The sequence below is a fragment of the Pinus tabuliformis genome, chromosome 7 (assembly GCF_031772625.1).
Source record: "Pinus tabuliformis cultivar Carrire ecotype Pingquan chromosome 7, CPIR1, whole genome shotgun sequence".
NCBI lineage: Eukaryota > Viridiplantae > Streptophyta > Pinopsida > Pinales > Pinaceae > Pinus > Pinus tabuliformis.
This window is the reverse complement of record NC_142293.1, coordinates 161004262-161020804: the sequence shown is the minus strand read 5'-3', so window position 1 is coordinate 161020804 and position 16543 is coordinate 161004262. Positions and strand designations below refer to the sequence as shown.

At 40.4% G+C, this 16543-nt stretch overlaps 1 protein-coding gene across 3 annotated transcripts in view; it reads left to right on the top strand.

Annotated features, from left to right (window-relative positions):
* Window positions 1-1749: 1749 nt before the first annotated feature.
* LOC149246344 (uncharacterized) overlaps window positions 1750-16543 on the top strand; it is a 205086-nt gene continuing 190292 nt past the window's right edge. For all 3 annotated transcript variants that reach the window (XM_089455673.1, XM_089455674.1, XM_089455675.1), the window contains exons 1-2: window positions 1750-1836; window positions 1964-2337. In XM_089455673.1, the coding sequence (XP_089311799.1) occupies window positions 2016-2337 (322 nt within the window). In that variant the 5' untranslated portion in view covers window positions 1750-1836; window positions 1964-2015. The remainder of the gene's footprint in view (window positions 1837-1963; window positions 2338-16543) is intronic.

Sequence of the window (16543 nt, the reverse complement as noted above, 5' to 3'; positions counted from 1 at the left end):
CCTCCTTCCACCAAGTCAACTGTTAGCACAGATTTCTTCACATCAAGTCTTCCTGTATTTTTGGCTCCTTCACTGCAATTTCTGAAACTCACCTTGTACCTTCGGCCCATGCAATTAGCTTAGACTCCGTTGCACTTGTGACAGAAATTTTGGTTCTTGACTCTTTACTTGACATGTCTCCTTTCCTGAAGTTCGCATCCTTTTGAATTGTAGATCAAATCCTTCTCTTCAACATAAAAAATGACTTCTTGTTCTCTATCTTCAATAGGTCGAGTGCATATATATATATATATAATTCTTTTTCTTTGACTTTGATACAATACAAAAATCCTAGAGCACTCAATGGGTGCTTTGACCTATTGACCATTGACCCAAGCATCAAACCCATGCTTTAATAAGTCAATTTCTTTTACAATAAAATTTCTTTTACTTTCTTTTGAAAAATATATTACATCATGACTCTAATGCAATTATGCAGACTGACACTAGTTACATTCTTCAACATTTTGAAGCTGGACATATAAAGCACTAAGAAAGACTCACAACAATTTTCCTTTTGTCCTCTGCCTCATGTTGTCCAAATGGCCGGGAAACATATCTGAAACATCCTGATCCCTTTTGAGATTTAAAGTTTCAGCTTTCCCAAGATTAAAATGAAATGCGTTGCTGAACTATTACTGGTACCATGTTGTAAAATTTAAATAACTATAATCTGAGAGTCTGCTTGTTCATACCAAATCACAATATGTAATAAAATCAGAGGCAAGAAATATCCAACAGAAAGGTACATGCATTCAAACCAAATAATGGAAACATATATTGGGAAAATAAAGAGATCATATTAAAGTAATTCTTATTATGGAAGGTACAAAGAATATAAACTGCCAACGAAGGACATCTTTTCTTACCAGTCTACCCTATGATCGATATTTACCCATGTATGTACCTTTTATCTTATGCATTCTCTATGTCTCTGTTACATAACAATAAACTTTCCAAAGGATTGATTGACATTACATGAAACATTCCATTACAAACATTTACAAAGCATAACAGCATCTTATTAAAGCAAGAGTTTGAATGATATTGCTATTTTTCAACAGAAACCTGGTGGGTAGCCTGACATATTACTGCTTCATGGCTGAACAGTGATCCCATTAATGACACCGAAAGAAACACTAAATTGAAAATATGATATCTTTCATGGTATTCATTTTGAATCCAAGGCTTCAAACTTGAATAAACAAGTCAATGCTTGAAAAATAAAGAATTCATATGTTGTCCTAGACCTCAAAAAGAAGTTTGGCGATTCTCCTCAGGCCACTAGCCACATTAAATATTCCTACATTTCTAACAAATTTTGTGAGTTTTGAGCTCTCTTTTATCCAGCTAGCTCTGATGTATTGTTATTCCATGCTCAGAACACTGTTTGTTACAATATGCCGATAGTATAAGAGCTCACACTTTCCAGATGAAATGGGATTAGTACAGTGCGGAACAATAGTGACGGCCTTAATTTCTTTGGACTACACTATAGTCAACTCAATGCTGCACAGACTTAATCCTGTGGACTACGAGAGCTTGGCTTAGTGTGATACTTATAGCTTCTGGATTTAGGACATTACCATTATTTTTGTTACATTTACTAAACTTGATTTGTTTTTCTTTAGTGTGAGCAAGATTTGAAGGCATGACCACATGTATACTTATCTGCTGACAAGTATTTATTTCCTGAATTCCTCAATGGTTTAGGTTTCCAAGCAAGTCTGCAGATCGTGGCTACTATTGGAAGACTAAGTTGAAATCAACTAAGAGATATCGGCATGATCCTAAATTGTAAATTTCAGCTATCTATTCTTTTTGCTAATATCTTCTTGTTAAATACTTTTGTTTTCTTTGAATGCTAATTACAAATATTGGAGTTAATTCTAATGATGTATGGTTTGCATGCTATTTCTTTCAGGTTTTGTAACTAAAGCGACTATGCATTGATTGATTCAAAGTTTCTAGCATCTATGAGCCTCTATATAATGGCTATGCTGAAGCTGACAGTCAGAAAATGCACCGTTTTCTTCCCAAGGATAAACTATTTCTCAAAAATGGGGCCCATCCTTTCTCATCATAATAGTTTTTCCTCCACCACCCAAAATATGATGGGAAAATTCTTACAATTGGGAACACGAGCAGGAAATATGGATTACAGGGTACAATGCATGAGTTCGAAGTCAGGGGCTGATGGAAGGATGTCTGCCAGGCTAATGCAGATGCAGCAGGTCCTCGAGGAAGCTGAGTCTCGAGCTGTTCACGCAAATGAGCCAATTCCAAAGGTGACTCTAGGTATTTTGTGTGGTTCCACTCAATAGAATATTTTTGTACAATCCTATTTGTGGTTATATTTTCTTATTTAAGTTCAACTGTCAAGACTCAAAACAACTCTCTGTCAAGGGGTTGCAGCTAGCAGCCAATGCAATAATATTCAACACTTGATTTCATACTGGAATTGTTAAAGAAATGCGTTATCTTGTGCTGCAATCTTCACTTTTAAGTGTGAGTATTCTTTAGTTCTTCCCCTGTTCTTTAAAATCGAAACTCAATTCAGTCTTCTAATATAACTTAAAAATCTCCCAATACCACATGATATGGAGCCCTCTAGAATATGATATGAAAGAACATGCAGTCAATATTCAGATATTTTGTGAAAAGGAAGACAAGTTGTTTGGAATGAGAAGATTGGCTTATTTGGAATTTTGGGCTTTTTATCCCCTGGATTTGCCTCCTTGGAATTTTGGAGGGTTGGTGACCAACACATTTCATTAGTCTGGAGGTTCAAAAACATAGTCAAATATAACTTTGCTTGAGCTTGGGGTTGGCTCTTGTAACCGATAAATTTATCAGGGTTGTTAAGGTCCTGGCAACCAGGATGAGGGCTGTAGAAATTTTAGGTCTGTAGCCCCTTCTGGTTTCAATTTGTTTTACACATGAAGTTTAATGCCCAAGCCCCATGGTTAATCACTGAGTTTAAACTTCAATATCAAATTTAACTAAAACACAAGGAACTACCACTACTTTTCACTTTAACTTTCAGCTGATAAGAAATTTCACAACATGCACAGAATTTAAGACACTTGATTTTTGGTCAATCACAGACCCTGGAAAAACCCTGAAGAGAAAACCAGTTTAAAGGAGCATTTTATTTTGCTTATGCCAGAGAATTATTGCTGCATTAAATGCCCATCAAGGGTACTTATTTCTCCCCTGAAAATCAGGCCAGTCTTCCTAGAAACTTGTGCCACACTTTTGGAAATTCATGCCAGTATTCTGTACCTCTGACTGCTTTGAAATTCAGACCACTGTCAGTAATCTCTGCTCTTGATTTTCATGCCCTCTGCCCAGATTTTTCTCCTCAAAATTTGGCCCACAGGCTCAGAATATCAGCCTTGAAATTCATGGCACAGGCTCCCCCTTTCTGTCTTGAAAACAGCACTGTCAGACCTGCCTTTTCAATCCTAAAAATACGTGCCTCAGACCAGCACTTTAGCTCTTCGATTTTCATGCTGAGTCTCTGCCTTCAGCCCCTCGAAAACCATGCTGAGTCACTCCTGTCAGCCCCTCGAAAACCACTATGAGAGATGGCCTGCTGTACCTCAGTCTGCATGCCTGATTTCCAGCCTAGAAACTCAGGCTGTGTGTGGTTTCTCCTTGCTGCTGTGTGTTCTCTCCTTCAGCAACTGCTATCTCAGCCTCCTTACCTTCTCCTCCTGCTTGCTCTTCTCTTCTCCAACACTTGCACATGAAGAATTGTTGGAAATGCAACTAAGTTCGGTCTTCATAATTATCAGTGCACTTGTGTCATTATATATTTTATGTAAAAGCAAAAGAAGAAAAATAAATTATTATTATTATTATTATTTTCATTAGTCAAGGCATGTTTATCATGCTTCTAGGATTTATTGAGTCAATAAGCAAATTTGTCATGAGTCAAAGTCCCATTTGAACTATTTGTAATAAATGATTTTTTTTTTTAAATATTTTAAGTCAAAAGAGTCAATTTTGTCGCATCAAGACCAAGTTGGCCAGCCCATAAAGTCGTGTCTCTTCATATGGTCAAACAACTATATATTGGCACCTGTGCTCCACACTTTGGCATTCAATTCAGGTTTTCTGTGGATGAAATAGTTCGGTTCTGTGATGAAAGTTCTGAGGCATGAATGAACCGAATCCTCTATGGTTTATCTCCCTATGCAGCGCGGACTTCTGTGGTAGAGCAACTTTCTGTATAATGTGAATTCTGTGCTACTACATGATTGAAGCTCTGTATATATGATGCGAATTCTGTAAGGGAATGCCAGTTCCTGTTCATGTAAGCCCCTGTGGCATTAATTCTGTAATGAAGCAAGCAATCAATGACATCCATATCTCTGCAACGTGGCAGATTGACTGACAGAAAAGGATTGGAGGGCTGACTTGGGTCTCTGTGACAGTCTTGTATTGGTCTTGGGTCTTAGATATCTCACTTTGATCTGATTCTATAAGAAGAGGATTGTTTGGGTTTTCCCCCGTGTAGGGCTTTGCCCTGGCCTGGAGCCTACATCTTTGTGTTTTTTGTCTCTTGTGATGTTCATGTTTTATACTTTTCGTAATTGCTTGATGAAGAAGAAGAACATAAAATTTAATAAAGCCAACAAGCATTCACAAGTAACTATCATGACACAGAAATCAACCCTTATTTACAAGCCTTTTGATTTCTCAATAAGAATGAACTCTCACTTTACCTTTTTCCTCCTTTTTAATCTCCTTAATGATGAGAAGCCCTATCTCTGGCATTGTGGGCTGAGATTAGATCTCAGCTCTCCTTGATCAAGGGTGGAGATCTAATCTCTCATTGACCCCCTCTTATGTCTCCCCTTCATTGAGGAGCCTCCTTAGTCACTTTATTGTCTTTTTGTACCTTGTACCTTTTCGTCATAAAGTCACTTTAAAAACATAAAGTTACTTTAACATTATAAAGTACATTGTACTTTTAGTACCTCATAAAGTGACTAAAATGTCACATGAATTTAATAACTCATAAAGTCACACTAAAAAGTGGGTTCACATGTTTTCTTAGGCCAAAGTAAAAAGCACTAGGAAACACCTCCTTGGTACCTTTTTTCAACACTCCCTCTTACTGAGGAAGGGGTTTCTAACTACTCCCATCTTGTCCCTGAAATTGACATGCTTGTCTCTTGGCAAGGTCTTGGTGAGAATATTTGCTACCTGCTTATCAGTGGGTATGTACTCTAGCTTCACTGCCCCTCTCTAAACACAATCCTGGATGAAGTGTTACTTGATCTCAATATGCTTTGACTTGTCATGAAATACTAGATTCACCGCGAGTTTAATACAACTTTGATTATCATAGTATATCGTAGTTGGTCTTAGCCTTTGACCAAATAAGCCACACAACATCTTGCGAAGCCAAATAACCTTGCAATTGGCCTAACTAGTTGTAATGTACTCAGCCTCTGCGGAACTCAGTGCCATTAATCTATGCTTCCTGTTGAACCATGACACCAATGACGAACCCAACATGAAACAACATCTAGATGTACTCTTCTTGTCACTAGCACTGCCTGCCCAGTCTGAGTTTGTACAACTTGTCAACCTGACTTCATCCCCCTGGATATAGTTCAGTCCATAGTCCACCGTGTCCTCTAGGTACAGTGACATGTTTCGCAACCACCTAGTGCACCCTCTTGGGCTCTATCATAAAATCAGCCAACGTGTTGACTGCAAAACATATATCTAGTATAGTGTTGACTAGATATATCAAAAAACCGATCAACTAACGATATAAAGTGGAGTCTACCAACTAGGAATTAGAAGCATGCATCTTCTTCCAATTGGTAATCATCAGAGTAGCCATAGGTTTGCAGTCCTCCATACGAAATCTCCTCAATATGTCTCTTACATATCTTCCCCAGCCCATGAAGATATGCCCATCCCCCTGCCAAACCTCCAACCCCAAAAAATAGTGCATTAGTCCTAGATCAATCATGTCAAAGTCTGAAGCAGGATGTTAAATTTAGATAACAATGGTATGTTCTATGCTTTAGCACAATTTACTTCAATGTTCCTTATTAGCCCAATGACAATATCCAATTATTAGCAATCAAATTAACATTGATAGTAAATGTAGATAGAACATAAAACATGTGCAGTGTTGGAATTTCTAAGTTTAACCCCTTAGAAATTCTTCCTGTACTATCTGGTTTATTTCTTCCTACTTGTTTAATTACTTAACAAATTATTTACCATGTAAATACTAAAAATAAACACAAGTACAATATCAACATCTACAGATCATCAATTGAAAGAAAACAAGCACACAAGTGACACCGTTATTTTTGGACAAATGTCCCCGGAAAAGCCCAATGCGGGAAAATTAGAGCAACTATTCAGAGGGTTATATTATTATGTAGTTTATCAGAGTACAACTAGGTGCCTAAACCGACTCACTCGAAAGAGAAAAATATACGGTAGTGATACCTCTATATCCGGAAACAGGTATTCAGAAAACCTGTCCCACAGAAACCCTCTCCGGCACAACTGAAGCTCAGCGTTGGCCCTTCTGGCCTCTGCGTCAACCTCCTGCTGACCTGTGTCAACCCTAGGACTCTTTGCGTCAGCCCTTTGAGGCACTGCGCAGCCTCTAGGAGCCTCTGCGTCACTCCCTCCGCCCTTTTCGTGGATGACGCAGTCTCTTTGGGCTCTACGCTGTTTTTGTTGGCCTCTGTGTCGCCTGGACTGATTGTTGCTCTAGCTCTCTCCGCTTTTGTGCTGGTCTCCCAGTATTGTCCCTGCCTCTCTGCCTTGTACTCACTGCCCCTTGCTGCTGATCACTGATTCAACTTTGCTTAGCAACCCCGCTCTAGCAAAATGAATGACTGATCACTTTGGTGTGTTCTCCAACTGACTCTCAAGCCTCCTCTTATACTTTTCTCGTTGGTCCATCAACGACCGATATTAAATCTCTAATCAGTGACTAGGATTAGATTGGGCTTGATCCATGATTTTTGGAACCAGTTTCATATTAATACTCATTAATATTTTATTTTTCGTAAGTTTAGACTTAGGAACTCCATTAAAAATATTAATTATCTTAATATCTCCCAAATCGGGTACAATCTGTCCAAACCATTTCTGGGTCTTGGAGATCTCATGTGCTTTAGCCTCCACCAATTTTCATGGCTAGAGCACATTCGATGCTACCCCAAATCAACACTACTTCTTAGCGAGGACCATAGTTTTAAAAAACGGCTGTTTCGAAACGGAAGTGGCCGAGTTGGTCCGTTTCATTGCCCTCCGAAGTGACTCGGTACAAAAAACGGCTCGGTTGGCCGAGTCAACCATGACTCAGCCGAGTCATTGAATGACTCGGTTGAGTCATGGCTGACTCGACCAACTCAGCCGTTTCCCGTACTGACTCGGCCGAGTCACAAACAGTGGCCCGTAACCCACTAAAACAACGATTTAACATTATTTTAATGAAATTTTAAGGGGTTTGCTGATTGGTTTGGACTTCAAGGTGTTTTATGAATTAGCTAAATGTTATTTGGGGTCCATTTCCCCCTCCCAAACCCTATTTAACACACTCAAATGCTCTCTACTATTGATATGCTATTCAAATTTCATGGTAATGTTAAATTCTTAAAGTAAAAGTGACATTCTCCTTAATCTTCATTTTCATCCTTTTACTTAAATTTTTTAACATTACCATGAAATGACTCAGGATGTTTGAGAGTGGTTTCGACCTCATTGGATTTCATATGGAGAAAGTAGAATTTTAGATTTCATTCAAAATCCAGCAGACTCATCAGTTTTTCAGGATTTCAGATTGGAGGATTGCAATGTTTCCATTAAATTTTGTCATGTATTAGGGTATGGAACTCGTATTTAATCAAGAGCACCAATCCCTCTATGTACCTTGATGTTAGTGACATTGGTTGTCGAACTCCTCTGGGATTCGCTCCCAAACCAGGAGCTTCTAAAAATGTCACTCCCGCTCCCGTTTTCGCTCCTGCTCACAAGTAACACAAAGAAGAGAAACGTCTGGATCAAAAACGGTTAAATGATCTAGTTTATGTCCAATACAACCTTCGGCTCAGACGAAACCATTCGTTGAACAAAAGACCTGATTCAGATCCCATTGTGTTGGAAGACATTGATCCAACATTAGATTGGGTAGTGGAGAGTCGTCCATCGGAGTTTGATCCTGATGAGGATCTTGATTTAGATTTAGATATCGAGACATCAGTTGCACTTGAACATGCTGTTCAGTTGAATGCAGATCCCAATCCACAGCCTCAGTCTCACAGCCAGCAAGGACTCCAGTTGTAGGTGCTTCCTTTGCTCAGCCATGACAGAAGCGCAACCGCATATCTACTCTATCTTAGCTTTCATCTGCTGCAGTTGCACAGCCTGCTAGTGGTACCACTTCTACAGCTGCAGTTGGAGATGACGATGATGATGAGGAGCCATGGGCCCCCCTGTCTAACTCTGATGATGATCCAGAGATTGATCGACATGATCTTGGCTCCTCTGGCAGTAGCTACTAGCTAGTAGCTGTAGTACTAGTACTGGAGTCTGGTCACAGTTTACTTTTGTTGTAGAGGCCATTTCTAGCCTCCTTGGTTATGTGTTTTTTGTTTTGAGTCTTTGATCATGTATGACAGTTGACTATGTATTGCCATTGGGTACTGTTGACCTCTACCGGTCAACTACCCATGCAGTACACCCCCTTTTTCTTTGCAAGAAAAGGGCAGCACCTGATCAGCGTGTCCGTGCCATCCAGCAGTCATCAACAGCTTGATCAATCTAATTGTAAACCCAGTCTGCATGTATTAATTGTAAATAATCTTAGCAGATATGAGTCGTGTATGTGAATTGCCTAGGTGGACCTAACTTTCTAGTGGTAATCTACGTCCGGGGAGGTTTTTTGTCTCACCGATCCATGGATCGGCAGAGTTTTCCTTCAAACCTGACCCCAAAGCCGGGATGGATTTTGTCATTGGAATTTTAGGAGAATCCTAGTGTGTTGATCTGCTAGATTATAGTTGTGTCGCAGAACTGGGTATTTTGTGAGGGTCTGTATTAAGTGGGTTTGTCCCCTTGAGATGTAAATTTGTAAAAGTCATGATGTAATGTGTCTTGAGGGTTGAAAAATGTTTTAAATCCCCTCATGAGTCCTAAGTCCTAGGTCCTAGGTGATGTTTCCGAAGGCTTAGTTCGATGATCCATTTTAAAATGAATTAAGAAATTAAAAAATGAATAAAAATAATAAAATAATAAAATAAAAAAATAAAAAATAATAAAAAATTAAAAAATAAAGCAAAAAACCCTAACTAATAAAATAATAATATTTTAAGTGAATAAATCGACGGATGAGATCAGGAGATGTCTTGATCCTCATCAACGGTCGAGATCATTTCTACATGGATCACTCGAACTAGCCGTTGGGATTATTTCCTTTAAATAGGGTGCTAGGGGTCATTTCAGATCATTGGATCTGTGAGTCTAAGGTTGAAGAAGCTCTCTTGTAAATCTGTTTCTGGTTAATAAAAGAAGACTTTGGGGTCCATATCTTTGCTGGTGTTACTCTCTTGAAATGCTGTGAGATTGTTTAATTTTCTGCATACGTTATTTTCAGCCGTTAATAATAGCTTTTTGTAGAGTATTGTGAGCACAGGTATCTTGTTCACTTGCTGGGGTTTGGGTGTTGTTAGGGTTTCTGAAGTAATGGCAGGTATCTCCATTACTTCCTGAGATCTAGCAACATTTTTGCCCTCTTTATTGACAGTTGTTTTGAGCTGTGCAGAAAACATCATTGAAGGAAATTTTGTGGGCGTTCGGGGAAGTTCTCGGCTGAACCAGCCAACTCCTGCAAGCATTTTGTGTTGAGCCCAGTTGGATTTGATCCTGGGTCTATCATTCGGTTTATTTATTTTAAATTTGCATGAGAGATTTTCCGAAGTTCTTCGCAGTGAAAATCTGAAAATCTTTATTTCTTTAAAATATCTCTGTGCTTACTGCCGAATCTGGCTGCTAAGGGGCCCAAAAAATTTTGTAAATTATTTAACTGTCTTAGGGTTTCAAATTATTCTGATTTAGGATTTCAAATTCTTGCTTTATGCGGTTTTACATTAGGGTTTTATTTTTTGTTTTGCAGCTGCTCAGTCATTTCTTCGATTTTCACGTTGACGGCTAGGGTCTCAGTAACATCCGAGCTCTGTCAGGTTTCCATTCAGAATTTCCGCAGCGGTCTTCGGCATGCTAACGATCAGAGCATTGTTGAAATTTCTCACAACATGATCAGGCAAAACTCGATCAGAAAGACGTCACAGCTGGGTTTTGATTCTATCGTTACCATATACGCACCACCAGCTCAGCTATTGATTTAAGCATTGTGCCAAAATCCTCAAGTACGCGCGGTAGCAGGTAGCAAAACCTGATTTAAATCGAGGTTATTCAAACTCAGAAAAGCTCAGGAAATATCAAGGAAATAAAGTTGCAGGCATGGAGGTTTCTCTGTCCGCCGTCGAAGATTTCAAGCTTCACTCATCCACCGTTCAGAACTGAAAACCGCAGAAATTACGCCTGCAAAACTTACACGAATTCTTCCACGCTGTTGCCTCACATATCTACCCGTCGTCAAGGAAAAAGAATCGAGAAACGAAATAGATCGAGGTGGTTTGTATATGCGTCAACGGTGGGAGTTTATTTTGCTGCGTACCGTGAAGAATATAACTGCAGGCCTCATTCACGTAGACGGGTTAACCAGCCAGGTAAATCGAATTTTGCGTTCTTCAGATTCCGCGATTTCTCTTGATGCGTTTTGATGACTTTCCATTCACGAGTTTTGGTATCACCGCAGGTAACGTTTCAATCGTTCAACATTTTTTTCCATTTTCGATGCCTGCGTTTTTGGTTTATCTTTGATCCTGTTGCCGTCGGCATTTTTATAGTGATTCGATGCGCAGTAGTCTTTTATACATTTGTATATAGTTTCACGCTTAGGTTAGGGTATTAACTTTTCTTCTAAAAAATTATATGCGTTTAGTTTAGGTTTTCATATATGCGTTTGTCAAAAATCTTTTGGTTTAATTTTTTTTTGTTATAATGTGTATATATTTGCCATTTAAATTCTTAGGTTTTAGTTAGATTTAATTAAGTTTTGTTTTAACTTTAGAATTTAAAATTTTGAATTTCGTTTTAGTCGTAGGATTAATTTTAGGATTTCAATTTTTTTTTATTAAATAGTTAGATTTTATTTTGTTTTATTTAGTTATGTTTATATTTTGGTTCTGTTAGCTTTTGATTTAATTTTTTATATTTTAATTTAGGACTTTATTTTCAATTTTATAAAAAACAAAATATATATATATATATATATATATATATATATATATAAATAAAAAGAAATAAAAAAATAAAAAAAAATTTCAAAAAAAAAAAAAAATATAAAAATATTGTGGAAATTTTTAGATCCAGTTATTTTCGGGAATTGTCATATCTTTCATGCTGAGATCTAAATTTTCAAGTCGAGATGCGAAATTGATATCTGGTTAATGGTTATGATTCATGGTGGTTTAAAGCATTCATTTTTTTGAAAATTCTCAATTGCTGGATATCGTTTTGGTCATTCTAAGAGCATTGTGATTTAGCTGATGATAGATGATTGCTGTTCATGGTCCATATTTTTATATCATTTAACAAGTAATTGTTTTAACCACAATCTCTTAAGGCACTGGTCTGCTAAATTAATCAAATCCATCGAGTGCTTTTTATATCGTATCTCGTGTCTCCCAACCAACTGGTCGACAGTTGGTCTCATCATCTCACAGGGACTACCCCCTTTAGCCGCGGGAGACAGGCTTAAACGGAGGGATCGGGGATCAGAGTGACAGCCCCCGGTCTGAGGGTTGTCGTGTCAATCCGCGCGACAACAGGTACCATTTTGATATAATGGATTGGTTCATGAGCTTACTTTGATCATATGTTGTCTTCCATCTATATTATAATGCTGTGTGTTTGGAAACATGAATGAAAATCTTTAAAATTATGTTTAAAATCTTTAAAATTATGTTTTTTTATAAAAATAAATAAATATTTAATGTATTTTTTACAACGACCGAGTCATTGAAATCGAGCTGGCTGAGTCATTATCGTTTCGAAGTCGGAGTCGGAGTCGATCCTCGATCGAGTCAGAGTCGAAGTCGGAGTTTTAAAACTATGGCGAGGACTGTGCTCTAGTAATACTCCACATTGAGCATTACCATGATCATTTGGCACCGGTCTCTATGTTGATGCTAGGCCTCCCCACCCAACATCCTTTGCACTGCTGCATCCTGTACTGCTGCCCATGGCCCTGCCACTGCCACTGCTGCATCCGTACGACAACTCCCTCTGCATCCGTGCTGCTGCTGGTCCATCCTCCCAGCACTACAACTGCACTGCATCCCCTCTCATCATGCTGCATCATGCTGCTGCATACTGCTACTGCACTGCAACTCAGTTACTAAGAAGTAAGTAACTGATCCACCCAACTTCTGATATCCTTGTCAGGTTAGAAACACTCTCGATGTTGAAGCTCCCTCTGCCGCTAACAAGTGCTCCCTCTACTGACCTTTGCGCTGCTGCAACAACTCCCTGCATCTCGCACCGTTGCACACGTCTCTGTGCCATCGTGCACTGGTGCAACACTCTCGTGCCTCTCCCACTGTTGCAACTAGCTAGTCTCGCGTTGTCCAGGGACTCCTGCACTGTAGCACTCTCTGTCGCTTCATCTGCATCCATCTCTACGTGCATCCGCCAGTCCTGCTGCTACTCTTCGAGGCTCCCGTAGCAAGGTATAATCCAAGAGGTTGGGTACCTCAAGGATCCTGCCCCTCATTGCCTGTTGTCGTCCTGGCTACGACTCGATGTCTCCCCACTTCTTCTCAAGTGGCACATGAGCACTCATGGCACAATCGTCCTCCTTCTCAACTTCTTTCTCCGACTTTGCAGGCGTTGCCTTCGAGTCTGAAACCTCTCCCTTACTCTTCTTTCTAGGACATTGGTTTGCAAAATGACCCAGTTCCCCACAATGGAAGCACTTGACCTTGGAAAGTTCCTTCTTCTTCCTCTTCTCCTGCTTTCCCGTAGATGCTAGAGCCGCATCCTCTTCTTCCTCCTTGATTCTAACTCCTTTGCTGCTACTCCTTGCCTTGGTCAGCTGTCTGATCTCTTCTTGATGAAGAGCCACCCACAGTTCTTCCCAATCTAGAAGACTCGTCCTGCCCAGTATGCTCTGGACAAATACCTCCCAATCCTCGGAAACTACGTTCAATGCGGTCCTCACCATCAATTCCTCATCCGGCGTGGCCCCTATGGAAGTTAGCTGGTCACGGATCTCCTTCAAGTGACCGAGGAAGACATCTATCTGCTCTCCCTTCTGCATCTGGTATGCCCTTAGCTGATTCTCCAGGAGCATCTTCCTCTGCACAGAAGTATGCTGGTATGTTAATTTTAGGTATGTTCTATGCTTAGAGTAATTTATTTCAATTTTCACAGTTAGCTCCATATCTTTTCCAGATTAGCAATCACATCGGCATCAAAATAAACTGTAGATAGAACATAAACATAAATCGCAGAAGACAAGCCAAGACAAGAGGACACAAGTTGTGGCTCTAGCCAGGGACAAACCCCAATGTGGGGAAACCCTTGATCAATTCTTCTTATATGTTTTTCAATAGTTCAGCGGAGAGAGAGAGAGAGATAGTACACTTGCTGGTTCGAAACGCGTCGACAAATGTACTATCATGTGATTTATGCCGAAATATTTTCTCATAACTTGATATGGATCACAGAAGCCTGAATTCAACTAGAGAGATAGTACGTTTACAACAAAAGTCAACACTTTGACTTATTTAGATAAGAGCATAGATCATTTCTAAGAAGATGATACATGAGATCAGTTGAAGACACACTGCTTCAACTAATTCTCCAAGGTGATTCCACCTATCGTTGCGCTGCATTTCGTCATCACGCTGCACCTCACTACGCTGCACCATGATGCACCCATCATCACTATGCTGCATCTCATCATGCTTCATTAATCATCACTGGATCCATCACTGTACTGCATTATGTGCCATTGCTGCACCATGTTGCCATCTTGACCTATGTGTTGGCTGCACCTTGCTTGCTTGTTGTCCCTAGCATGCTTGTTGTCCTTAGCATGCTTGTTGTTGCATACTTGTTGTCCTTAGCATGCTTGTTGTCCTTTGCATGCTAGCTGTAACATTACATGCTTGGGGTATTTGCTGCCAAGTACCATACAACTGCCCAATGTTAGTTAGCTGTCCCTTGCATGCTGCTCTCCTTCGGAGATAGATGCTCCGACTGTTTCGACAGTTCCCGGTAGTTCCGGTTGTTCCCGGCAGTTCCGGTAGTTCCAGTTGTTCCTGGCAGTTCCGACAGTCCCGGCAGTTCCGGCTTTTCCGGAAGTTCTGACTTTTCCTGCATTTCCGTCTTTTCCTGCTTTTCTTGCTTTTTTGGCTTTTCTAGCAGTTCTGGCATTTCCGGATTTTCCGACAGTTCCGACTTTTTTGGCTTTTCCGTCTTTTCCGGCAGTTCCGTCCTTTCTGGCAGTTCCGACAATTTCGGCTTTTCCGGCAGTTTCGGCTTTTCTGGCAATTCCGGCTTTTCCAACAGTTCCGACTTTTCCGGCAGTTCTGGCAGTTCAAACTTTTCCGGCAGTTCCGGCTTTCTGCCCTCTGGATCAGGGCAACGTTATTCCTTAGGATCTCTTCTCCTACTAAAACCCAAAGACTAGAGAGAGGAAGAGATCCCAAGTGTGTTGAAATGACTTGAAGGCCACCTCTATTTATACTAAAACGTTGAGCACATGTGGGGTTTATTTGGTTGCTGGCCGACCTTGACGAATTGTATTATAACGTAAATAAATTCATAACTCCATGAATACTTATCGGAATCGAATGATCTTTAGATCAATCCTACACCTCTCGATGAGAGGGATCCAAGAAAAATATCAGCTGCCATAAATAAGATGACTCACATGGAGTTTGGCCCTAGTTGCCAATTTTAACACTCCCTCTCAACTAGGGAGAACTCCATCCGTTGATCCATATGTCCGACTGTACTATCTTTGCCATCAGTGCCCTGCACTGCTCTGCTCTGCTCTGATCTGCTGAGCTCTGCTCTGCTCTGTTCTGCTTTGATCTGCTGAGCTCTGCTCTGCTCTGCTAAACCATGAAGAAGAAGAATTGATCGAGAGTGTCTCATACCATTCTCTACTGACCCGAAGTCAGTGTCATCTGAAGAGAGTGTGTCACATCACTCTTACTGAACCGAATTCAGTTTTATTGATCCCAGATCAAAATCACAAGAGAGTTTCTCAAATCACTCATACTGATCCCAGATCAGTTTCATTGATCCCAAATCAATGTCACAAGAGTGTCTCAAACCATTCATACTGATCCCAGATCAATGGAGGTCATCTTAGCATAGGGAGTACGGTAGATACAACGATGCGTCCATCGATAATACTACTATGGTCCCTATCCTCATTTCCCTGCTCATTGATCAGATGAGAGGTACTTCCCATGAGTCCCAGATTGCATGGGTAGGATGCCTCGACAGGAGAACTAATCATCCTGTCCACAGGAGAACGAATCATCCTATTAGTGGATGCCACAGAGAACTAAGCATCCTGGTCCACACGAGAACTAATCATCCTGTTCCACAGTCACCACTGAGAACATATCATCCTGGCCCACAGGAGAACTAATCATCCTGTTCCATAGTCGCTACGGAGAACAAATCATCCTGGCCCACAGGAGAACTAATCACTCTGTTCCACAGTTGCTACGGGAGAACTAATCATCCCCGCCCATAGAAGAACTAATCGTCCTATTCATAGCGCACCACCAGGGGAGCGTGAGTCGCCTTGTGGTCGTATGTTGCTCCAGTAAGTACCCCAAGCCCCCAGAGCTCCTAGAGCTCAATGCATGCAACATGTAGGACCCGTATAAGGTCTCTCAACGACTCCAAGTCGTTCGGGAAAGTCATAGATTTGACCTTTCCTCGAGGCTTTGAAAAAATATTTGCGACCTGTACATCAGTCTCAATGCGATGGATCCTCCTTGCTCATCGACTTACCGTATCGCAGATAAGGCAGTATCTGAGTCTATCTGCTGGAGCAATCATCGAATACGGGATTCCTCAATAATCGAATCCCCCCTCTGGTTGTCATAGAGAATCACAGTGGTATTCATCATGTGTAAAAACAGCTCACTTAAGAGCTTCTGCAACCATGCAGCTTCACACGAGATCATACTTGTAGCTATGTATTCAGTCTCGGCGGTGCTTATAGCAACCGACTTCTACTTCCTGCTCATCCATGATATCGAAGCAGAATCCAAAGAGAACCAGCACTGAGAAGTGCTCTAGTGATCCTCCACACTGCCTGCCCAGTCAGCATTCGAATAATCATGCAGTTTCA